This window comes from Rhinatrema bivittatum, chromosome 8, assembly GCF_901001135.1.
Source record: "Rhinatrema bivittatum chromosome 8, aRhiBiv1.1, whole genome shotgun sequence".
Taxonomy (NCBI): Eukaryota; Metazoa; Chordata; class Amphibia; order Gymnophiona; family Rhinatrematidae; genus Rhinatrema; species Rhinatrema bivittatum.
In genome coordinates, this window is record NC_042622.1 from 154,347,184 (window position 1) to 154,373,089 (window position 25,906).

Here is a 25,906-nt window from a genome sequence, read left to right on the forward strand (position 1 = left end):
TATAGCCAAAACGTATGCCGTAAGATACCTGATCCTGTAGAACAATTTAAACAAGATTCAGATAAGGAAATTTTGGAATAAGAAGATCTAGGTTGGGAAATGTAAAAACGAGTGAAAAATGTGTATTGTAATTTGCGAAATTGCACATTTTTAGAGACTATGTTAATATATGCAAAACAACTAGAAAAGTGTCTAACAGAGCGTCATTTGTAATTTCTGTTGCTATTTAGTTAATCTTCATCAGAAAAAACCTGTTTTTGGGAATGATATCAAATTTTGATGTGCCTCAAATCTTTAATCTTCAGGGTCTTACTCGCAATGGGCTACAACCCATTTCATTAGTAAAGCACTCTCGGTCACCTCATTTACCTCTTCCCAACTATAAGAACTGTTTAATTTTAAAACAAATTGTATTTGTTTATTGATACGGGTATGAATCACTTCTTTCCTTCTCAGGAAGACAAAACGGTGAACAGACAAGCCTGTCAGCGAAACAAAGTCTTTTATTATTATTACATTAGCCAGTGGGTACGTACGGAGCCAACACAGAGCGTGTTGACCAGCAGGCACGGGCTAGCTATTGCTTGAGGATTTTCTTATATACCCCTCTGGTTCCTCTTTTTAAGCCTTGCGGTCAAGCTTCTACTTTACTGTTATCTCCTGATAAGCTTGTTTTTCTTCTTAAGCAAAGGGTGTGTGTGTGGGGGGGGGGACTTGTTGCTTTCTTAGTACTTCCCTAATTTTATGGTACAAAGCAGGGAGGGGGTAAAGAGGAGTGCTTTCTGCACTGCCTTTCATTGTATATTAATACAAACATAGTTAACACCAGCAGATGTCAGTATTTGATCACACAAGATTTACTTCTTCTTTTAAGCCTTGCTAGGTACATATCGGGAGGATCTCTATAACATCATCTTTGGCAGTCTCGGCAAAGAGGAATGACTTGCTGAAATTATTGGCTCATTTAGTTAGCCTGTTTTATTTCAGGCCTTTCTTATCACAGGGACTTTTTGCGTTTTTTTTTAAAGAAGGGACCTTTCAGACAGTGTCTGAAGGTTCGCTATCTTTACATTGCCCTCCGTGTGGCTAGCTTCCTGTAGTTTTCACGCTCTGCCTGGCAAGTTCCTCATTTCTGCAGAGACTGAGACAAACACTCTTAAATGAATTCTAATAATTCAGGTTACAATTTTAACAGTTTCCATATACAAGTTATATTCCTTAACATTTATTTCTATTTCTTTTTCATTATATTTTAGCCAAGGCTTGAAGTGCAATGATAGCAACTCTTCCTGCCCTATTTGTAATGTTGCAGCCTGACTATGAGCTTTTTAGCAGCATGGGCCAGGCCTCTTCTAATGGCAAGCTTCGTAATCATTTTACTTTGATTCTAATAATGATAATGTAATAGTAACATTAATTCTACTGATCACATTTATTCATTCACACTCTCTGATATTCCATATTTTTTATTTTTTAGTGCATTTATAATAAAAGATCTCTAAGACAAAAGGCTCAAATGTATGAAAAAGTATTCTACTTAAGACTGTTTTGTCACACCATAACCAAAAACTCAACAGCTGAGTGCAGTTAGAAAAACCTCAACATTGACAATGTTTCAGCACTCCCACACACCTGCTTCAGAGGACCAAATCAAAAGGAATGTAAAGAGAGCACAAAAGACAACATTGATCACTGTACAAATAAAAATGTAATGAACTGCTACTTCCCTAGAGCCATACCTGCATACCAGCCTCAAAGGAAAATTAGGTTCTTACCTGATAATTTTCGTTCCTGTAGTACCAAGGATCAGTCCAGACTGCTGGGTTATGCCTCCCCTCCAGCAGATGGAGTCAGAGAGAATAACTGAAAGCACCCCCTAGATATACCGGTGTGCCACCTGCCATCCTTCAGTATAATCGATATCAAAGCAGAAGAAATGGATCATCCTTCCGCCAAAATAGCCACTGACTAGATCAAGTAGTAAAACTCTGCAAAAGTAAGCATTAACATCGCTTAAACACTACTTAGCTAAACAAGGAAACAAAGCCAAACAGCAACGGAATGAATAATCACTTACCGGGTCAAGTTACCAATACCTGAAAGAGTGTAAAAGATACAGTTCCGTGCGGACTCTCCTGAAACACCGTTACTGGGCGGGCGTCTGGACTGATCCTTGGTACACAGGAACAAAAATTATCAGGTAAGAACCTAATTTTCCTTTCCCTGTACGTACCAGGATCAGTCCAGACTGCTGGGATGTACCCGAGCTGACTTAAATGGGGTGGGACCCCGAGAGTCCCGCTCGAATTACACTGCTTCCATAGGAAGTAGCTGACGGCCCTCGAACATCAAGCCGATAATGTCGAGTGAAGGTATGCAACGACTTCCAAGTGGCCGCCCTGCAAATCTCTTGGCTCGAAACCAGGTGACTTTCTGCCCACGAAGTCGCTTGAGAACGGAGTGAATGGGCCTTGAGCCCCTCAGGAACAGCCTTACCGCAACCAATGTACGTGGCAGCGATCGAGCCCTTCAACCAACGGGCAATAGTTGCTTTGGACGCCTGCAGCCCCTTCTTGGGGCCATGCCACAAGACAAACAGGTGATCAGACCGCCGAAAATCATTGGTGACTTCCAAATATTGCAAGAGTACTCTACGAACATCCAAACGCCTCAAATCTGACCCTTGAGAAGACTGTAGATCTGTCGCCGAGAAAGAAGGCAATTCCACTGTATGATTTACATGAAAGGCCGAAACCACCTTAGGTAAGAAGGAAGGAACCGTACGTAACGACACACCGGAATCTGAAATACGCAAGAACGGTTCTCTACACGAAAGAGCTTGCAACTCCGAGACCCTACGAGCGGACGCGATCGCCACTAGGAACACGGTCTTGAGAGTTAAATCCTTTAAGGAGGCCTGCCTGAGAGGCTCAAAGGGGGCCGCATTGAGGCCTTTGAGAACCAAGTTCAAATTCCAAGACGGGCAAGGAACCCGCAGCGGAGGACGCTGTTCAACAGGGAAATTTTGTATTTTTTGAATATTCCACTTTTCACATTTTTTCAGTGCTTCAAAGTGTATTACATTCAGGTACTGTAAGTATTTCCCTATCCCCAGAGGGCTTACAATCTGAGTTTGTGACTTGCCCAAGGTCACAAGGAGCAACAGCAGGACTTGAACCCTGGTCTCCTGGTTCGTAGACCACTACTCTAACCACTAGGCTACTCCTCCACGCCTAATCAGCCCTGGGAAAGACTGCTGCTGAAGGAAGGTCCAGCCTCTGCTCAACTTCAGGTGGAGGCACAGGCCAAGAGCCCTCTGAAGCTGGAATCCTGCACCAATCCACACGTGTCCACCATCTGCTGGAAACAGAGACTACTGGCAAATGCTTAGGTTGCACCTTCCGTTAACCAGTGATGACGTCACAGAGAAAAAGGTGTCTGCTTGTCTCCATCAACTGGGGGGGCAGAGTAAAACCCACTTGTCTGGTCTGATCTAGAAGGATGATGAGGAAGTAAAATTTTCTGGTCTAAAGTGCTACAAAGCTGGGTGTGTCAGTAATTTGCTGGGCTTGGATTTGGATTTAATTACTCACCTTTTCAAATCTATGCTCAAGGCAAATTATAATTCAGGTACACAAGACAGGATTTACAATCTAAATTGGTTCCTGGGGCAATGGAGGACCACATGATTTGTCCAAAGTCATATGGAGTGTCAGTAGGAGAAGTGGGATTTGAGCCCTGGCTTCCTTGGGTCTCAGTCCACTGCTCTAAACACTAGGCCACTCCCTGTGGGTTGAGAATGTCAGTAATTTATGAGACTGAGGCTGTTCGTGATCTAACAGAGCTCTGCACGATAATACGATAAGTTTCCCTTCCCCACTTTTAAGCCTACCCTACCATTCCCCCCCCCCCCCCCCCCCCCCCACACACACACCTCTCCCTTTCACTGCCATCACTGGTCTGGTACCTACCAGCCCACCTGTACATATTGTCTATTGTTAATTTATATTCTTCGAATGTTCCTATCAAATTTCTCTCTTTCCCTATCCTTCCTACTGCTGTCCTCTCTCCTCCTTCATTACTGCTCCCCCCTTCCCTTCCCTGTTTTTTGTATTTCTCTCTCTTGTTAATTTGTTACAATGTAAACCGGCATGATGTTCCGACGAATGTCAGTATATAAAAATCAATAAATAAATAGTCCCTGAGTTTGTGTGTGAGGGATTTTGAATACCACATACCTGATCCCCTCCAGCATCTCTTTGAGAGTCGCGGGATCAATCATATCCTGCAACAAGAGCAAAAAAGTTTACTGTTCCATTCCCAGATATCCCCAGCAGGGAGAGTGACTTTACAGCTCAAACTACATAAAAAGCACAACCATCTCTGGGATGGAAAGGAGATGACACACTGCCCTATCGTGGGAAATGAGGATGCAAACAGAACCTTTTGAAGCCAATTAATGACCTTACACACAGACAAATTAAAAAATTAAGTGGAAAGAGAATGGAGCTAAGAAAGGACCCAGAAACATTATCCCGACAAGGTGTGTATTCTAAAGCTAAAAGCACAGTCCCAGAAATACAGCAAACAGACAGCATTTTCACCTCATTAGACTTTAGCAAGGGGGACTCTCAGCACAATGACCTGACCATACAAGTGCTGCACTTATCACAGCCAGTACCTGTTTGGCCTGGTTCCACACATCCTGCTCCAGCAGGTTGACATCCAGGGCTGGCAAAGTGAACTTGAAGTAGGGCCTCAGGTTCTTGTACACATATATGTATGGGCCAGAGGCCACGGCCACAGCAGGAGTTCGGGGCTCATTCTGGTCCATGAGAAAGGTGACCACACCAGTTGGGAAGTCCAGCAAGGCATTCTCAGTCAGCAGGCTTGTGCCCTTGTACACCTTCAGCTTCATGTTGTACAGCCCAGTCCCCAGGTCCCCCACCACCAGCTGGGGGAAACAGAAGGGTAAACATTAACAGAGGTCTCCTGCGAACAGTAAATTGGCGGCAGAAGTGGGCTTAGACTTGGGGTTTCTAGGTTTGAGTTGTAACCACTTTGTTAGGCCTCTCCTGACAGGTTACTATAGCCCAACACAGGCAAATACCTCCCCCGGCCAACCAAGAGGGTTGGGGATCAGACAGCCCCAAAACAAACACAATTCTCACCTTAGCTTCTCCATCCCTGTGCAGGTCTGCTAGAGCTGGAACACAAAGCAGAAATTACAATGAGCCTTTTCCATACAGGGAAAAAAAAACCACACACCCCTTCTTCTCTGCCAATCCGACTGCTGGGAAAAACAGCGGAGTCAGCAAGAACTAAGGGCAGAAGAAGCTCAACTGCATCTGACAGATTTTAATGGAACATTGTCAGGATTCGGGAGTAGGTGGCAAACTGGAAATTTCCAACAGATACATCATAATCGCCCAGGCACTGCATGTCACAACTCATTTAGGTCTGCCTTGAGTTTCTTTTCTCTTAACTGTAAAAGCATGAAAGGGTGTGTATGTGGTGGGGGGAGAGAGAGTGAAAAACATTGGTTTACAACAGCAAAGATATGCAAGAAAAATCTCTTTCCTACCCCTAAGGACTTACCCGTGCAGGAGGAGAATGTGTACAGGTTAGCCACGGGGTCATAATGTGCATCCAGCCATTTTGAATTGGATTCGTTGCTAAGGGAAAGAGAAGAGGCCATAAGACTTCATCAGATATGCACTTACGATATAAGGTGAAATAACTGCTAACCTTTAATACAGTCAGACCAGGCCAGAACAGTGGGTTATTCATACCAACCAGCAGATGGGGACAGAGATCAACAGGCTTGCTGATGTCACTCCTTATATACCTCTGAGCTGACACCAGCCTGCCAATATTTATGTAGCAAGCTATCAACAAACTCAATAGCACCCAGTATCAAAAATATCAGATTAAAAATATCCCCTCATTTTTTTATCTTACCAATAACCAGTGGACTTCCAGAAGAACAAGGAAACAGAGCTAAAGTGAATTCTCAACAATAAACACTCATCTGCACAAAGGTTAAAAACATACTATATCTAATCTACAACTCCACCTTCCTACCTGCAAACAAAGTAAGCAGGAAGGCATAAAGTATTGTAAACCTCAGCAGCACAGGGAGGTCCTGGCCTGAACTGACTATATTAAAGGAAAGTAAATTATCAGGTAAGTAGTAATTTGGGCTTCCTCTTCATCCAGTCAGACCAGGCCAGACCAGTGGAATGTACCCAAGCTCCTGTTTCATAGGGCGGGATGCTGCTGCAGCTCCTCGCAACACCGCCAATGTAAAAGGAGGCCTCTCCATGAGCCAAGACATTAAGGTGATAATGCTTAGAGAAGATATGCAAGGACAACCATGTCGCTGCCTTACAAATCTCCAAAGGAGATATCAAACACAACCTTGCCCAAGAAACAGCTTGTGCTGTAGTGGAATGAGCCCGCACTTGCTTTAGCAAGGGAACGGAACAGCAGCATCCACATATACTAACGCAATCACCTTCTAGAGGCCACCTTACTCTTCTGCCCTCCAGCATACAGAACAAAAAGATGATCAGTGTATCTCAAGGCACTACTGATCTTTAAGTATCACAAGAAGTGTCTCCTTATATCCAGTGGATGAAGGAGAAAACAGTCTTCAGGGTTAGCCTGCCTACTAAAGGAAGGCAATTAATTGACCGAATCAAATGAAACTCTGAGACAACTTTTGGGAAGAAGGAGGGAACTGCATAAATCTGGACTCTTTCCTTGTAATCAATAAGAAAACGCTCTCTACAAGAAAGCACCAGCAATTTAGACACCCTCTGAGCAGAACAGATAAACACAAGAAAAACTGTCTTCAACATAAGTACGGAGATAGCCTTAAGAAGAGCAAATTGTGGTCCTGCTAGAAAACGTAAAACAAGGTTCAGATCCCAAGACAGCACCAGGATTCAGAGAAGAGGTCTAATATGCTTAACACTCTACAAGAACCGTGAAACATCCGGATGAGAAGAGAGTAGTTGATTATTAATAAGACCCGCTTATAGCAGGAGACAGCCGCTACCCACACCTTTAAAGAATTAAGAGCCAACCCCTTAATGAGACCTCTCTGCAAAAAATTCCAAAATCAATGGAAGAGGCGCACACTGATGCTCTTAGAACCAGTACTCAAATAATATAAACTCGTGCATAAGTTAAGGAGGGAGAATTTCCTAGCTTTCAGCAATGTAGCCATCACATCCTGAGAGTAACATTTCTTCACTAATCGAGCCCTCTCAAGGGCTAAGCCATAAGACAAAATCTTTGCCAGGGTTCCTTGTAAAACAATAAATTCTGGCAAAGGAGCTCCCTGTGAACTGTTAGCCACAAGGTCCTGCTGCAAAGCAGGCGCTGAAGGTCCATGTATTGCAGTTGGCAAGACCAGTCCGGCAACACCAACAGGACTAGCCCCGGATGTTTGGGAATCTTCTGAATAAGTCTATCATGGGCCAAGGAGGAAAAACATATAATATCCCCTTCCTTGGGCCACACCTAAACCAGGGCATCTATCCCAGCAGAACGAGTGTCTCTCTTTTGGCTGAAATATCTGCGTGCATTCGCATCCAGCTGTTTGCCATTCGATCCCAGTCAGATGGATTCAACTTCGTTACAATCTGGGCACGTGAGCCCTTAGTGCTGCGGCGTAGTTGACAGAGACCCGAGGGCGAACCCCTAAGACCCATCCGGCAGCTGGCAAACATGCCCTGTTGCGGGACAGCCTGCAGCTTCATCAGCCACATCTCATGCAGGTTGAGCCCTTGGGTTCTGGCAGCCATAGGTCTTAGGCGGGTCCCTAGGGTAGTGGCGATAACTAGAATCTCGAGACACACCAGGGTCAGGGCAGGCGGCAGGCTAACAAAGTCAGATACAGGCCAAGGCTGGGGCAGGCAGCTAGGAAGAATAGTCAGGTCCACGCAGAAGGCAAACATGATCAGATGCAGCCAACAGGTCAATCCCGCCCAACGAGATTCCAGAATTTAGCCAAACTAAATATCCCAGCAGCCAATCTGACTAAACTCTCTAGTACAAAAGAACGATCTTTCATCATTGCTGGATCAACAATATGGAACACCATGCCCTCTGAATTACGCCAGGAACTCTGTCACAAAAAATTTAAACAAAACCTTAAAACCTGGCTATTTAAAAAAGCCTACTATCAATGATCTGAATCCTCAACTACTCTTCCTAACTGCCACAATCTCTCATATATTGCTTATATTCTATTAATACAAAGTTATATACTATATTGTATTCGTTCAGTTACCATGTTATATTGTAAAGCGCAATGCTGAATTACTGTTTGAATGTAAACCGAGGTGATGTTATTTACGTACCCCGGTATAGAAAAAGCTATAAATAAATAAATAAATAAATAAGATCCGGAGAGGCAAGCCATAGGTGGACGAAGACACACTGAAGCCACTGGATGAGACGAGTAAGGGAGACAAGGTAAAGCTGGAAGGACAAGGCTGGACAAGACAAGGCTGAAGGACAAGGCTAGAAGCAGGAATTAGGAATGCTGGCAACACACACTACTAGGCAGGAGACCCATTGCTGAGACATCATGGAATTGTCTTAGGTAGCCGGTGACCTCATCAGAGGGCACTGCAAGGGCTTACTCATCACAGCCTCTTCAAGTACCAGAGAATGCCGTGTGCACTTAGACTGGCCTGGAGAGACAGCAGGCAGATGGCAGCATCCCAGTGTGGCATGCCGCAATAGACTGAACTCCCACAGTGGCAGCAGCTGAACTGCAGGAAGAGGCCTTTAGCGTCCTGGATGAGTGCAGCGGCTCACAGGGCGTCATGTGAGCCGCCAAACATAATACATCTATGACGTTGCAGCTGACAAAATCCACTTGCATACTCTCCACACCTGCAATGTGTAACACCAACAAGGCCTGTAGATTTATTTCGGTCCAAGGGAGAAGAATGTCCAACTCCAATGACACTTAAGGACTCCAAGTTCCCCTTGATGATTTATGTATGCCACTGTCGTGGCATTGTCGGACATTACTGTGATCATCTATCCCACTAACCGAGATACAGATTCGAGGAGGGACATACAGTCTGGCAGACTAGGAGGTGCACTGTCAGGAGATGTATAATCAGGGTTGATGGACCAGCCCACTTCCTCGGGAATCCATCAACCCTGATCATACATCTCCTGACAGTGCACCTCCCAGTCTGCCAGACTGGCATCTATTGTCACTATGATCCAGTTGGGGGTCACCAAATCAAATCCCAAGTGGTCAATTTCTAGCCACCAATGCAAGATCTGCCTTGCAAACTCCAGGAGCAACAACCTCACCGAGTAGTCCTAAGATTAGGACTTCCAGCTAGAAAGCAAGGCTCTCTGAAGAAACCAAGTGCACTCTTGCCCACAGAATGAGATCTAAAGCTGCCATCACAGACCCAAGAGTCTGCAAGCTTAAATACTTGCTCCCTCCTTAATGGCTAGATGGTCAGTGTGGATAATGCTGGGTTTTTCGCAGTTACTACCTTTAGCAGACACAGAGCTGCAGCTACTACCACAAGAAACTTGCTGGGCAGACTGGATAGATCATTTGGTTTTCTTCTGCCAACAATACTATGTTACTATGTAATTGTAGTTTCTTTAACTAGGCTTCCTTTGTTTCCCCTCTATTTCTCTTCCCTCCTTTATTTTTAAGCATGGTGGACCAATGATGTTGGGTATGATTTCCTGTATTTTTTTTCCTGTTATTTCAATGAAGATTCATTTCCATTGTGCTTCTGTACAAAAAATGGATACTTTGTTGATAAATAGGAAAAAATTAAATAAATATAAAGTTAAATTTAAAAAGTACTGGCTCTCCTGTGAAAGTTGACCGTCTCACCTCTTCAAAATCACAGTGTACCAGCTTTGCCCAGACCCAGGAACATTTGTGGCAAATTAATTGTGCAGCTCTGATTTGCACCTTTCTTAAATTACATGCAGTGCCCTCGCTGGTGCCATCTTCTTCCCCTCAGGCCAAGAACACAATGTGGCCACCACACAAACACGCTGAAAAAAAAATCTCTCCTCTCACTGGCAGACACTAATAACTGTCCTCTGAAGACAGCCGTAGCCATTTGCTTTGTTTTTTTTTTTTAACTTTATTAAATAGACTTCCAGCAATCAAGGTACAAGAATTAAGGCAGAATGAAGAATTCTACCACAAGGAGGATGGGGGAGAGGGCAGGAGAAGAGAGGAAAGTTCCTTTGGAACCCCCCTGGCTCTCACCAGTTCAACAGAGGGAGTGAACAATGGCTGCCACGTCTGGCGCCCCCAGTAACCTTATTCACAGGTTCTCATCTGACTAATAGAGGAAGGAAGAACCCATCTTTCACTTCAGGAGCACACTAGAGTTCATCTGTTCAGCCTGTCAGACTGATCCCACAGCATAAAATGCTTGCCAACCATCTGCTGGAGACAGAGAATACTGGCAGGCTGGTGTCTGTGCAGCAGTATATACGAGTGACATCAGCAAGCCTGTTGATCTCTGTCTCCATCTGCTAGTTGGTGTGCATAACCCACTGGTCTGGCCTGGTCTGAATGGATGAAGAGGAGTAGGTGACAATAATCAGGATTTGGTTACATTTGACTTTCCATCATCTGTCAGTTTGAAGACTCTGAGGGATCGCCTTACTTCATCCATATTCTTTGCAGAATAGAAAACCCTGTAGTTATGGTAAATGTTCTGCATGCCCTCATGTATTGAAAATCACTGATGTCCATCATCTGTCTTTGAAAATTCCTTATAAATTACCTGGACAATATGACTGCAACACTCAGCAAGTAATTTATGTAATCGTTTGTCCATGCAATAAGATCTACATAAGACAGAGTAAATGATACATTCGCTACTGGATGTTGGAACATAAAAGATGCATATGAACCTTAAACTTAGAGGCTCCAGTAGTGGAATTCACATAAACACACAAATGATTACTTCAAATTTTTTTATTAGTAGTCAAATATTATTGAAGAAAGGTGATATTTCTTGAGTATTAACTCAATGGGAACAAGGTTTTATTTCCATTCGGAACACATTAAGCCTCATGGATTTAAACCAAGAGACTGAATGGAGTTCTTTTTTTTTTTTTATAAGGATACCCTGATTTTTCATAAAGAGGGAAGTGACTTGCTTTAGGATTTCACATGATCCACATGACAATATATTTAGATAGATGGGAGACATGCTGCTTAAACAACTCTGCAGTGAACCTTGAGGAGATTTCCGTATGAATGCTAAGTAAACTGGACTGGTGCATATATAAAATTAAGCGATGACTATTGGCTTAAAGGATTATTGTGCAGAAGCATAAATGCCTATTTACAGATAGATCTGTTTTTCTGTTTATAGATGAGAATGTAAAATTGATATGACATGTTGCTTTAAAAAGTGTGCTGCAAGTAAAATGACTAAATAGCTGTTGTAGATGATCAGGAAGACTCTCTTTCAAGTATGTGAAATGTCGGAGCAAATGCATATCAAACAGGCAGTTGCTGAAGATGATTTATTTTTGCTTATGAGTATAAGATAAGTGACATACTTTATGATATTAGTTTGGAAAATATTCCTCTTGTTGGGGAATACAAGCAGGATAGTTACATGAATGTTATTTGGACTTTGATATTAAATACTGAACATTACTGAGGCCGATACTGAAAGTGCATTTGGTGCTACCTAGCTGGAAAGTATAGTTTATCTGGCTAAGTGACAGCCGCTGAATAGCCAGCTATGCTCAGTGGCTGCCACTTATCCGGCTAAGGAGATAGCCGGATAGTTGGTGGGTGGATCAGGGCAGCGCAGCTTATCTGGTTAACTGTCACGGAGTGCGAGCCCTTGGCTGTGGCATGATTGGTGCAGCCCAGCCAGCGAACCAGCTAGGCCCACACCGACAAGAGACAGACAAGCTCAAGCCGGGACTGAAACTAGGCCTCACCTTTATCAGCCTCTCCCACCGCAAGAGGCCAGCAGACCTTAGGTGAGAAACCAGCACGAGAGAGGTAAAGCAGCATCTGGAGACAGCTGAGGTTAGGGCAGGCAGCGAACAAGGCAGAATCTGTATTTGAACAGGGGTCAAGATAGGTGGCAATCAGGCAGAGTCTGTATCTGAGCAAGGGTCAGGAAACCAGAAGACAGTCCAAGAAGTTAGGACAGGGAGGACAGAGGAAGGAAGGAGCCAAGGCAAGGGCAAACTAGACAAATACTGGAACACGCAAGGCAAGGACAAGCAAGACAATAACTGGAACCAACAAGGCAAGGACTGGAACAGGCAAGGTAAGACTAGAACAGACAAGGCAAAAGCAAAGAACTAGCAACCAGTGCTGCAGCCAGAAAGCACAGCAGGGGACCTGCTGCTGCGGTGCCGGGTGAGAGGAAGGTTCTGGTTTAAATGGCCCAGGAGCAGCGATGTCATCAGGTGGCAGTGCCGGGAGCTCCTTACTACGTGGGACCTATATCAACTGGCCAGTGGTGCGTGACACCTAAGAGAAGGAGAGAGTCAGCTAGCATGGCGGCACGTGGTGGTGCTGGCAGCATCTCGGAATTTGGCCTGCTGTGATAAGATGCACAGCCATGATCGGAATGTCATGATCGGCTCGACGTTACATTAACTTAACCGGATAAGTAGCAATATTCGCTCTTATCCAGTTAAGTTAATCGGATAAGTTAGACCTGCCATAGAGGAGGTTTAATTTAACCAGATATAACTTATTCAGCTAAGTAGCAGCTTTTACGCACATATTCAGTGGCTTAGCAGTTCCACTGAATATCTCTTGTAACTCAACTGAATATCTTTCCACATTGGGCCCATTAAGTTTTGTTGTTTGACAAATTTAAAGTCATATTTTTTTTTTTAAATAAGATTTTTTTTAAACTTTTTATTATAATTTCAAAATGTCACAAGCATACACTTAAGATACAATAATAGAAGCATATGTGCCAGAAATACAAAAAACCAAAAGAAAAAAATAGCAGGGCCCAAATCTCCAATCAGCCCACAATAAAGGGAGGCCAAGAACGAAAAGCCAATAAAGGTATGGCAACCAAGAGAAAAATCAGAAAATTAACATGAAGTCAAGCCTGTATCTATACCTAAATCCTACGAAAACCAACAGAATTACCCAGGTCCTACATTCAGAAACCGTATTTTTTGAGTGTTCTTTTTTTTTTTTTACAGTATGTGATGATTTGAGATAAAAGTTGTTGCTATCATCAAGTGTGATCTTTCTGCAACTGCTGATCAATATGAACATATCGTGTTTTCAAAAATGTTTTATTTAAAGATTCATTAGGAAATTTTCACTTAAAAAATTATTTTCTAATTTTTTTTAAATGTTGCTGATCACCTTTATTAATTTTTTATAGTTACAAGAATTATACAAACACTAAATACAAATAAACAGATGATGGACAATGTTTCAGCTCCCTAAAGGACTGGCATGAGAGTGCCTCTGCATACACACCTCCTCTCTGCACCCGTCAGCTCCTTCTCCTCCCCTCTGTGCTGGGTTCCCCGTGGTGCCCCATGTGGTGAGGTCATTGTGCCCACTGGGTGCCAACGTTGGGCTTTCAGTGACCTGGAAAATTGCAAAAAAAAAAAAAAATAAAGTCAGATCATAGCATTTTAATGCCCTCTCTTCCTGAGATAGTTGGCTCAAAGCTGGTAAGTCTGTGAGGTTTTCCCTGCTACTGAGGGCAGAGGATATCAGAGAGGTATACAACTGCAAGCTTAATCCCTTCTGGAAGTCTTTTAAACTGCGCCCTGTAAACATGAAATTCTGCTGGAGACAGACAATACTAAGCCGCTGCAGATGGCATACTCTCTTAAGTACCACTAGTACAATAACGTTTTTCTTCTCTGTCTCCATCTGCTGGTAGCGGAGAAAAATATATTTATCTGGATTGATCTGGGGGACAATAAGGAACACTGAAATTTTTAAAACTATTCCAGCTTTTATTTTGTGAATAATCAGGGGTGAGTAAATTACGCTCACAGCTGCAGGTAATGTAAAACACTCTGGGGTAGATTTTATAAATTTACGCACGCGCGAACAAAAGTACGCTGGATTTTATAAGATACGCACGTAGCCGCGCGTATCTTATAAAATCCGGGGTCGGCGCACGCAAGGGGGTGCACATTTGTGCAACCTGCGAGCTCTGCCTGTTCCCTTCGAGGCCACTCCAAAATCAGAGCGGCTTTGGAGGGAACTTTCCTTCCGCCTCCCCTCACCTCCCCCCCCCATCTAAACCCCCCCTACCTTTGTTGGCAGATTTACGCCTGCTTTCAGCAGGCGTAAATCTGCGCGCACCAGCAGGCTGCTGGCGCGCCATCACCCGACCCGGGGACTGGTCCGGAGGCCTCGACCACGCCCCCAGGCCGGCACCCCGAAACGATACCTGAAACCCGCCCCAACCCTTCCAATTTGATTAATTAAAACTGGGGTTGTACGGTTAAAAAAAACCAAACCCAAACCCACCCCAACCCTCCAAATTTACTTCATTGCAACCCCCAAAACTTGCCAAAATTCCCTGGTGGTCCAGCGGGGGTCCCGAGAGCGATCTCCCGCTCTCAGGCCATCGGCTGCCGGTAATCAAAATGGCGCCGATGGCCCTTTGCCCTTTCCACGTGTTTTGCCGTGGAGGGTTGGGGTGGGTTTGGGTTTCTGTTTTGTTTTGGGCTTTTTTATACCCCCCCCTGTCTGCCTGCCCGGGTTTTGGGCCCCCCCCAGGGACTTTCAGTAAGTCTTTGGGGGGGGGGTCGGGCAAGTCTTGGGGTGCAACCATGCCGCACTGGTACACCTATAACAAGGGCTTATTTTTCAAGCCCTACTCCAAAAATCCTGAAAATCAAGCTAGGGCTTATTTTCAGGGTTAGTTAGTTATTTAACAGTTTTATATCCCGACATTCATTGGGGATATCACATCGGTTTACATTAAACGAGGAACTACGCTTTAGGGTTTATTATCGGAGAAACACGGTAGGACTGAGAAGGGCAGGGGAAAAAGGCCTTCTTTTCACTTTGACGTTTTTGGTCCTAAAGTCTCTTTCTGTCAGGGGTACCACGAGATAAAGTTTAAAATGTTACATAGCAGGTGGCATGGAAAGAATATGGGAGTACCATGTTCTAGACTTGTCGTTTTTGGGCGCAGGGGAATTTTCAGGAAGCTTAAATTGTCCATCTTGTGGATGGTATTCGAGATTTATCTAAGAGAAAAGTAAACATCTCCTCTACTGCCTGCTTACTGCCTGCTCTCTGTCCTTGCATCTATTGACCTCAATCAATGGATATCTTCAGACACCTCAGTCACATGCACATAACACCTCAACAATGGATCTTCTTCATTGTATGGCAGTGCTTCCCAAACCTGTCCTGGGGACCCCACTGCCAGTTTTCAGGATATCCACAATGAATATGCATGAGATAAATTTGCATATACAAGTATGTGAAAGCACAAGAATTGACTTTCTCTTTATAGGCAGGACATGTTTTGTTTTTAATTGGTTGTATTTCCACTATATGAATAATCTTTAGAAACAACAAAGGATTAAAATGATGCGAGATGTGAACAAACCATACAGATGGCTTCCCAAACCTGTCCTGGAGATCCCACAGCCGGTTGCATTTTCAGGATATCCACAATGAATATACATGAGATAAATCTGCATATAATTGAGGCAGGGTGCATACAAACTTCTCTCTTGCATATTTATTATAGAAATTTAGAAAATCCAATCAATTTGTAGCCCTGGGGGGTAGAGGTTCCCATCCCCTGTTCTGTCTAATAACAGCATGAAAATACATGGCCACACATGCAATGACACAAACCCAGGACAGGCTTCACATATTCTTGAAAACCTGGAATCATGTCGTCACTTCACCTACTTTAAAAGCTGCAGCCTAGAAATGAACAGAGATTGGGAGACCAAGCCAAGTCAATCCTGGAATTGCCTCCGAACATGTACAAAAAGTGCATGCACGTGGTGGAGAGAGAATGCTGAGAGAAAAGTAAATCCAGGACTAGCTTAAAGTAACATAATAGAAACCTTCCGTTCTTACCCCTTCCCATTTTCTTCCCACTAAACGCTGGACGATAAAGTCCCTTTGCTAGGTTTACAGGTTGGGAAAGTAATGAGGGGGCGGTATTGTCTTACTCTTCCTTCCTCCCATTGCATGCTGGAAGATATAGGTACCCATACTGGGAAGGTAAACACCCCATTGCAGACTGGGAAATATAGTTTTCCTCTCCCATTCTGCACGCTCGGAAAAGTAGTTCTCTCCTCCTTCACCGGTAATAAGCTTTGCAGGCTGGAAGCTGTGGCCCCCCCTCCTCCCCATTTAATACTGGGCTATATAAATGCTTTCTCTGTTGCATACTAGAAGCTGTAGCTGCTCTCTCTCTAATGCATGCTGGGAGCTGTGGTCTCTCCTTCCCATCTTCTCTAATGCGGGTTAGGGGATGTAGAGAGTCACACCCCATTGCGTACTGGGAGTTGTAGTCTTATCCCAGATCCCAGCTCACCGGTGCTCAGTAGAAGCCAGCTCTCAACCCAGCGGTGAAGATGCAGCAAACAGCAGTAGCCGTGAATTCTGGATCGGGGCGGGATAAAAACGTTGCCGCCAGGTCCCGCCTCATAGAGTATCGGATCTTACCTCAAAGGGGGAGAGGCCTAGTGTTATGTAGGCGTAACGGGTTCCCAGAATGGAGTCTCACATCAACCCGCAACGACGGCGTCCTTAGCTACTGCACACTACGAGCCCTGCGCTCTGACGTCAGCGCCCAGGCACCCACCACCTTTTACCTTACAGAGAGCCGGAGCTGTTGGGAAATGTAGTCCCGAGAAAGGGAAGGATTGGGAGACATTGCTTCCTATCTTTGATACCATTTATATACCGTATAATCAGTATAAAAACACTCCCTATACCAGGGCTTCCCAACCCTGTCATGGAGACCCCACAGCCACTTGGATTTTCAGAATATTTATTTAATTTATTTATTCATACATTCAGCCATGATTTTATACACCATTGTTCCAAATGAAGATCACAACGGTTTACAACATGACATACAAATTATAGATTGACAGGTACATAGACTTGATGTGAACATATAAAATACATTTTAAAGATTGACACATATGTTGACTAATGAAAATAGCCGTGAAACAGATCTGCAGGAATGTTCTAGCACTTTTAACTTAAAGTACTGGAGGGATATAAGGTTGGTGGTATATAAAATATGAAAATGCCTAAGATAAAATCTGTATATCATGGAGACTCAGTATATGCAAATTTATGTCATATATATTCATTCTGCCCAGCAAATTGTTTAGAGATGTAACTGCTGCTTCCTACAGAATTGTTACGCCATGGGCCACATTTTAAAACTTATGCGCGGGAGTAGATTTGTTCGCGCAACCCAGTCCGAAGCAGGCGTAACTTGCACGCGCCGGCGCGCCATGACCCGGCACAGGCTGCTGTGCAGGAGCTCTCGACCCTGCCCCCGGACCACAGCCACGCCCCTGGACCGGCACCAGACTGCCCCTTTTTGCAAGCCCCGTGACATACGTGCGGCCCCGGGCTTGCGCACCCCGCCGAGCCTATGCAAAATAGGCTCGGCACGTGCAGGAGCAAATTTTCTCTGGTTACGCGTGTAGCCTTTGAAAATCTGCCCCCTAAAGTTTATTTAACAATTTATTTATTTAACAATTTTTTCTATACCGGTCTACGGACCTAACCTTCACATCGGTTTAACACAAGTTACTCTGTTTCATCATTTCTATAATCTAGCCCAGAGGTGGCCGACTCTGGTCCTTGAGTGCCTCAAACAGGCAACGGTTTCAGGATATCCACAATCAATATGCATGAGATAGATTTCTATACAATGGAAGCAATGCATGCAAATGTATCTCATGCATATTCATTGTAGATATCCTGAAAACCTGGCCTGTTTGTGGCTCTCAACATACCTGGGAACTTTTGAGTTGTGGCCACCCTGAGATTGCTGTTGATTAGCAGATGAGGAGGACAGGGAAGGAATGGAATAATATGAATCAGCTTTCTCTCTTCTACCCCTCCCACAGCTTTCTCTCTTCTTCTCCCCCACCCCCACAGTTTCTTTCTTCCATGCACCACCATCACCTATCTCTGTTCCAGAAATGATTCCAGCATACTTCCCCTTACTCTCTCCCTGACCCCAGCATTCTCTTTGCTCCCATCCACTATAAATCACATCTCCATGACTTATGTATCCTCACTCTAACTTTGACTGAGGGAGACCCATGTCCTGGAATCACAGCTGTAGACTGAATTTTGTGTTTTGCAGTCTCTCTCCAGTTTCTCCCCACATGCTGCTTGCAGTGTCTGCTCCAGACTTACCCCATGTCTCCAGTTTTCTGCAGGCTTACTTAGAAAAGGGAGTGACTGAGTTGTAATCAGAAAGACCCTGAGATTTCTAGGAGCCGATGCAATATGGGCACTCTAAAAATGGGCACTCAATATGAGCGCCCGTTTTCCTAACATGGGCCCATCCACCTTTCCTGGGCACGTGATGTAATAGGGAAATGAGCTCTTGTGTTAAAAAGAAGGCGCTAGGAGAAATTGTGCATCCCCTAGCACCTCCTCAGCAACAGGCACCCGGGAGAGGTGGCTGAAAGTGCGGGCTAGGAAAATGGACGCTCAATATGAGCGTCCATTTTCTCCCACTACCTGCACAATATACACGCACAATATACATGGCCTAAACTTTATATATTGTGCGCCCTGAAAATTTTTTTTTCCTGGTCAAGCTTTTTTTTTTGTCTTCATACAGCTTTCTGTGGCTCCTCTTACTTAGTATCATGATGATACTTTGTAAGAGGAACTACAGAAAGAATGTTTTGTTTTTTTTTGTTGAGCCCTTAGGCACGAAATGACTTAACGCCAGCCCTGGAGCTGGCATTAAATTTTCCACGTTAAACAGGACAAGTTGGGCGCATAGTCATTTTTTGCATCCAGGGGTAATGGCTAATAACCTCATCTTCATGAATTTACATGTGATGAGAACTATTAGCTATGCGCTCGATTGGACGTGTGTTTTGGACGTACTAATCCCATTAATGCATCAGGCGTTAGCTTAGCACGTCAAAACGCACTTCCAATAGAGAGTTAACCAGTGCGCTGGCCTGAGCAACCAATATTACATCAGCCTGCTAGCGTTTCCCCTGAGACCCTGCAATGATGCAAATTCCCTGAGTCTCAGGGTGAAATCCTGACAGTTCCCTGTTGCTGAGGTGGTGCTAGGGGATGCACAATTTCTCCTAGCGCCTTCTTTTTAACACAAGAGCTCATTTCCCTATTACATCACGTGCCCAGGAAAAGAGAGTGGGGGATTTTTTAATACTTATTAATTGAGCATGTAGATAAAGGTGAACTGGTAGATGTAGTGTATTTGGACTTTCAGAAGGCGTCTGACAAAGTCGCTCATGAGAGGCTTCTAAGAAAACTAAAAAATCATGGGATAGGTGGCGATGTCCTTTCGTGGATTACAAACTAGTTAAAAGACAGGAAACAGAGAGTAGGATTAAATGGATAATTTTCTCAGTGGAAGGGAGTGGGCAGTGGAGTGCCACAGGGAAGTCTTGCCTAACAAATCTGCTTCATTTTTTTGAAGGGGTTAATAAACATGTGGATAAAGGTGAACTGGTAGATGTAGTGTATTTGGATTTTCAGAAGGCGTTTGACAAAGTCCCTCATGAGAGGCTTCTAAGACCACTAAAAAGTCATGGGATAGGAGGCGATGTCCTTTCGTGGATTACAAACTGGTTAAAAGACAGGAAACAGAGAGTAGGATTAAATGATCAATTTTCTCAGTGGAAAAGTGTAAACAGTGGAGTGTCTCAGGGATCTGTACTTGGACTGGTGCTTTTCAATATATATATATAAATGATCTGGAAAGGAATGCGACGAGTGAGGTTATCAAATTTGTGGATGATAGAAAATTATTCAGAGTAGTTAAATCACAAGTGGATTGTGATACATTACAGGAGGTCCTTGCAAGACTGGAAGATTGGGCATCCAAATGGCAGATGAAATTTAATGTGGAAGTGCAAGGTGTTGCATATAGGAGCTACCACCCAGGAAAAAGATCTAGGCATCATAGTGGATAATACTTTAAAAATCAGCGGCTCAGTGTGCTGCAGCAGTCAAAAAAGCAAACAGAATGTTAGGAATTATTAGGAAGGGAATGGTTAATAAAATGGAAAATGTCATAATGCCTCTATATCGCTCCACGGTGAGACCACACCTTGAATACTGTGTACAATTCTGGTCACTGCATCTCAAAAAAGATATAGTTGCGATGGAGAAGGTGCAGAAAAGGGCAACCAAAATGATAAAGGGGATGGAACAACTCCCCTATGAGGAAAGGCTGAAGAGGTTAGGGTTGTTCAGCTTGGAGAAGAGATGGCTGAGGGGGGATATGATAGAGGTCTTTAAGATCATGAGAGGTCTTGAACGAGTAGATGTGAATCGGTTATTTACACTTTCGAATAATAGAAGGACTAGGGGGCATTCCATGAAGTTAGCAAGTAGCACATTTAAGACTAATCAGAGAAAATTCTTTTTCACTCAACGCATAATAAAGCTCTGGAATTTGTTGCCAGAGGATGTGGTTAGTGCAGTTAATGTAGCTGGGTTCAAAAACGGTTTGGATAAGTTCTTGGAGGAGAAGTCCATTAACGGCTATTAATCAAGTTTACTTAGGGAATAGCCACTGCTATTAATTGCATCAGTAGCATGGGATCTTCTTAGTGTTTAGTAATTGCCAGGTTCTTGTGGCCTGGTTTGGCCTCTGTTGGAAACAGGATGCTGGAATTGATGGACCCTTGGTCTAACCCAGCATGGCAATTTCTTATGTTCTTATGTATTGGGACCCGTACTTTTCAATATATTTATAAATGATCTGGAAAGAAATACGATGAGTGAGGTAATCAAATTTGCAGATGATACAAAATTATTCAAAGCAGTTAAATCACAAGCGGATTGTGATACATTACAGGAGGACCTTGCAAGACTGTAAGATTCGGCATCCAAATGGCAGATGAAATTTAATGTGGATAAGTGCAAGGTGATGCATATAGGGAAAAATAATCCATGCTATAGTTACACGATGTTAGGTTCTATATTAGGAGCTACCACCCAAGAAAGAGATCTAGGCGTCATAGTGGATAACACATTGAAATCATCGGTTCAGTGTGCTGCGGCAGTCAAAAAAGCAAACAGAATGTTGGAAATTATTAGAAAGGGAATGGTGAATAAAATGGAAAATGTCATAATGCTTCTGTATCGCCCCATGGTGAGACCGCACCTTGAATACTGTGTACAATTTTGGTCGCCGCATCTCAAAAAAGATATAGTTGCGATGCAGAAGGTACAGAGAAGGGCGACCAAAATGATAAAGGCGATGGAACAGCTCCCCTGTGAGGAAAGGCTGAAGAGGTTAGGGCTGTTCAACTTGGAGAAGAGACAGCTGAGGGGGGATATGATAGAGGTGTTTAAAATCATGAGAGATCTAGAATGGGTAACTGTGAATCGGTTATTTACTCTCTTTCGGATAATAGAAGGACTAGGGGGCACTCCATGAAGTTAGATTGTGGCACATTTAAAACTAATCGGAGAAAGTTATTTTTCACTCAACGCACAATTAAACTCTGGAATTTGTTGCTAGGGGATGTGGTTAGTGCAGTTAGGGGTAGATTTTCAGACCGCGCGAATAGGCGTACTTTTGCTGGCGCATCAGGCGCAAGCAAAAGTACGCAGGATTTTAGTAGATACGTGCGTAGCCGCGCGTATCCGCTAAAATCCTGGATCGGCGCGCGCAAGGCTATCGATTCTGTATAGCCGGTGCGCGCCGAGCCGCGCAGCCTACCCCCGTTCCCTCCGAGGCCGCTCCGAAATCGGAGCGGCCTCGGAGGGAATCCTCTAATGCCCTCCCCTCACCTTCCTCTACCTAACCCACCTGCCCAGCCCTGTCTAAACCCCCTCCTTACCTTTGTCGGGGGATTTACGCCTCCCTCTGGGAAGCGTAAATCCCCGCGCGCCAGCAGGCCGCTAGCGCGCTGGGACGCGACCTGGGGGCAGGTCCGGAGGGCGCGACCACGCCCCCGGACCGCCCCGGGCCGTAACCACGCCCCCGGGCCCGCCCCCAAAACGCTGCCGACACGCCCCTAAACACAGCACGGCTCGGGCCCGCCCCCAACATGCCCCCCTCACCAAACCCCGGGACTTACGCGAGTCCCGGGGTCTGCACGCGCTGGTAGGCCTATTGAACATAGGCGCACCGGTGCGCAGGGCCCTGCTCGCCTAAATCCGCCTGGATTTGGGCGGATTTAGGCGAGCAGGGCTCTTAAAATCCGCCCCTTAGTGTAGCTAGATTTAAAATAGGTTGGACAAGTTCTTGGAGGAAAAGTCAGAACTTTTTTCCATGAAAAACAAGTTGGCTCACCTTAAAGCTGTATTAGTTGCAATAAAGAAAGTATTAGCAACCACCAAGAAATCCTCACCCACTTTACAGGATTCAGGAATTGTTTCCCCATTACCACAGAAAATTCAAAAACCCAGAAAAAAGTGTTTTACAGTGGGCTCATGTAGGATAAGACCTGTGACCTAAAGACACCCATTCTTCACAATTATTCAGTCGATGTGTCCCCCACCACTTACACAGAGCATACAGGAACTCAAGAACAAATGGATTACAGTGGGCACTGGTAGAATAAGACCTGCGATGAGGAGATGCCCACTCTCTCAAGTGACACAAGAACAAAATGCCTTCTCTGAATTGGATAATGAAGAAGCTCTAACGGTAGAGATAGAAGTGGTATCTGAAAAGAAAGAAGAAACCCAATGCACACAGAAATGTAGTAATACATCCAAAAACCATAAGAAAAAGCTCTCAGTCATCAGAGGCACTAGTTTGGGAACTCTTTTCGAGGGAATGAGCCTTCCAGGATCATCGGCTGATAGAAATGCTCTTCAGATAGTCAATGCAATCAAAGAAGAAAGTAAGGACTCTATGTTGAGATTTCCAGACTCTGGTGAAGCAGATTAGTCACAAGGCGAAGACTATTGCTTTTTCAGAAGTATTACCTGTTCACGGAAAGGGGAAAGAGAGGCTAAGCCATCTAGATAACTTCAATGCATGGCTCAAAACTTAGTGTAAGGAACAAAGTTTTGGATATATTGAGGGTTGGGGCCATGTGTGGAACAGTAAAAGGCTCTATGTCAAAGATGGCTTACGTCTGTCTGTGGCAGGAACAAAGATCCTAAACGATATATTCAAATCCTATGCCATAAGGCATTTAGACTAGAGGATGGGGGTGGCAGATGGAAATTGGAATGTCACCCCCCATATCTCAAAGAAATGTGTGAAGGAGATAACAAAAGTCAGCTGAATAAGGCACAAAAGAAGTCCAAGAAAAGCGGTAACCTGAAAGAGGGAAGCTGGAAGAGCACTTGATGTCATCTATTTGGATTTCAGGAAAGCTTTTGATACCGTTCCACATAGGAGGCTTGTGAACAAAATGAAAAGCTTCGGAGTGAGCACCAAGGTGGTGAAGTGGATGACAAACTGGTTGACTGATAGGAAACAGCGTGTAAAGATAAATAGAAACTACTCTGAAGAGAGAGCTGTGTTAGGTGGAGTGCCACAGGGATCGGTGTTGGGACCGGTTCTGTTCAATATCTTACAGGCCAATACAGTAAACTCCGCGGGAGAGCCGCACTAATAAGGAGGCGCTAGGGACACTTGTGCGTCCCTGGCGCCTCCTTATTGGTGGAAGCGGCAGCTGTCAGCGGGTCTGACAGCCGACGCTTAATTTTACCGGTTTCGGTTGTCGAACCCGCTGACAGCCACGGGTTCGGAACATGGGCGCTGGCAAAATTGAGCGTCCATTTTCCAACCCGCGGGCAGATTTTTTTTTTTTTTTTTAAGAACATTTTTTATTTGTTTTTATTTTTGGGGCCTCCAACTTAATATCACTATGATATTAAGTCAGAGGGTGTACAGAAAAGCAGTTTCTTCTGCTTTTCTGTACACTTGCCCGGTGCCATCTGAAATTAACTCCTGTCTTTGGCCGCACATTTTGCTTTCTGTATTGCGGGTGACTACCTAATAGGCTCATCAACATGCATTTGCATGTGATGAGCACTATTAGTTTTGGGGGGGTTGGCCGTGTGTTTTCCACGTGCTATTACCCTATTGTATAAGGGGTAATAATAGCGCCTTTGGATATTGAAACATTCAGGATACTTAATTTCTTAAGAGCCATTTTTATTGTTTTTTCAAATAAGAAAATAACTGTCAAATGTGGTGTTCTGTTATCTCATTTGCATTTCATTTTAGTTGGATAATGATGTTTTAGGGCTTTACTTTGTTAAAAATTAAAAAATTAATAAATATTTAATACATTTGTTGTATATTTTAAGTTTCTGCTGCTCCTATATTCAGTTTTATATATCTACTATATTTTTAGGAACATTTAGAGTATTTGTTTCTGCTAATTGTTTTTTGTTGAATATATAGATACATACATATAGATACATATATATATATATATATATATATATATATATATATATACACACACACACATACATATGCATGTGCTCACATATATTTACTTTACAATTTATTATTACCTTGTGCTTAATATTATTATTACTTTTTTTTTTTTTATTATATGTTTTTTGCTCTGATACTCATTACATAGTGTTAACATTGTTTGCTTTTATTATATATTTATAGTAGTGAAATCAAAATAAATTTTGCTTTTCCAATATCTTATGTATGCAGAATGTCTGTGTGGGAATTACAAAAATAAATAACGCCACCTTGCGGCCTTTAACTGCCCAGCCATTACATTTGTAATGGCTGGGCAGTTAAAGCTCCATGGCTCCATGGTGAAGGTCCCCAATTTGGTCTTCTGCTCCCTGAGTCAGCTGAGGGTAGAGATGCCAAGAAGGCAGCATTCACAGGCCCTAGGAAAAGGGGGTGGAATCAGGTTATCACTCAAGGTAGACACCTAGTGGCTGGATTCAGGGCCCATAATTTCAGGATTCCAAAAGAAATCTTGGTGCCTGGCCTCTAACCCATGACTTTTGCTGCAATGACGAGGCTGGCTATATTGAGGGAAGGGGCAGATATAAAATAGGGGAATGAAGGTGCATTGCGCCAGATCCCAGCCCTGGTTTTACCTGAGCTGGAAGCCCAAAACAGCAACAGGTAACTGCCAAGTCAGAAAAAGTAAGACTTGGTGATTGCAACTATATCCAAATTCATCTCTACCATGACAGCCCCCAGTTCTGTGATTTAGTTGACAAGACTGAGCACTGATATGCCTGACTCTTCAAGATGATTCTCCTTTTCCCTCTCTTGTTTTTCTTTTCATTCCCTTCTGATTTTCCTGTTAACTACTTTGGTGGTTTTTTCTTTCTTCTCTTGTACATTTTCTGATTTATTATGGGCTTTTATCCTTTGAAGGCTAACAATATGGGGAGCAAAAAGCCAGTCAGCTTTGTCATCAACTATGTGGTATCTCTTCAAAGTTGCTAGGCATGAAATAGTTGTTAACATACCCTTCATAAAAACACTGGGGTGGAGGTGAAGGAGAAAGGAGGAAAGGTCCCAGCAACCGGTAAAAATTAAAGAATTTACTTCTTGGACTTTTACCTGCTCCGGGGTGAAAGGAGTTTTGCCCCGGTGGAAGCAAGCACTTCCGGTTGCTGACGTCATCGGGGGCCCATAAAATCGGCCCACTCTAGGCGCGCAGCTGCCGAGGGCGCGCGCGTCGCCCAAGCCGCGCGCGCCTAAGGGGCGCGCGG

The 25,906-nt window shown here is 43.9% G+C and overlaps 1 protein-coding gene across 5 annotated transcripts in view; it reads right to left on the bottom strand.

Annotated features, from left to right (window-relative positions):
• Window positions 1-16,808, bottom strand: part of BBS1 (Bardet-Biedl syndrome 1) — a 77,195-nt gene extending 60,387 nt beyond the window's left edge. Inside the window, exons 1-6 of one of the 5 annotated variants that reach the window (XM_029612047.1) lie at window positions 16,703-16,808; window positions 13,514-13,627; window positions 5,599-5,675; window positions 5,172-5,206; window positions 4,682-4,954; window positions 4,239-4,285 (exon numbers count right to left, since the gene is read on the bottom strand). In XM_029612047.1, coding sequence (XP_029467907.1) covers window positions 4,239-4,285; window positions 4,682-4,954; window positions 5,172-5,206; window positions 5,599-5,675; window positions 13,514-13,590 — 509 coding nt within the window. In that variant the 5' untranslated portion in view covers window positions 13,591-13,627; window positions 16,703-16,808. The other 4 variants (XM_029612048.1, XM_029612049.1, XM_029612046.1 and 1 more) reach the window with 4 other exon arrangements.
• Between the last annotated feature and the right edge of the window lie 9,098 nt (window positions 16,809-25,906).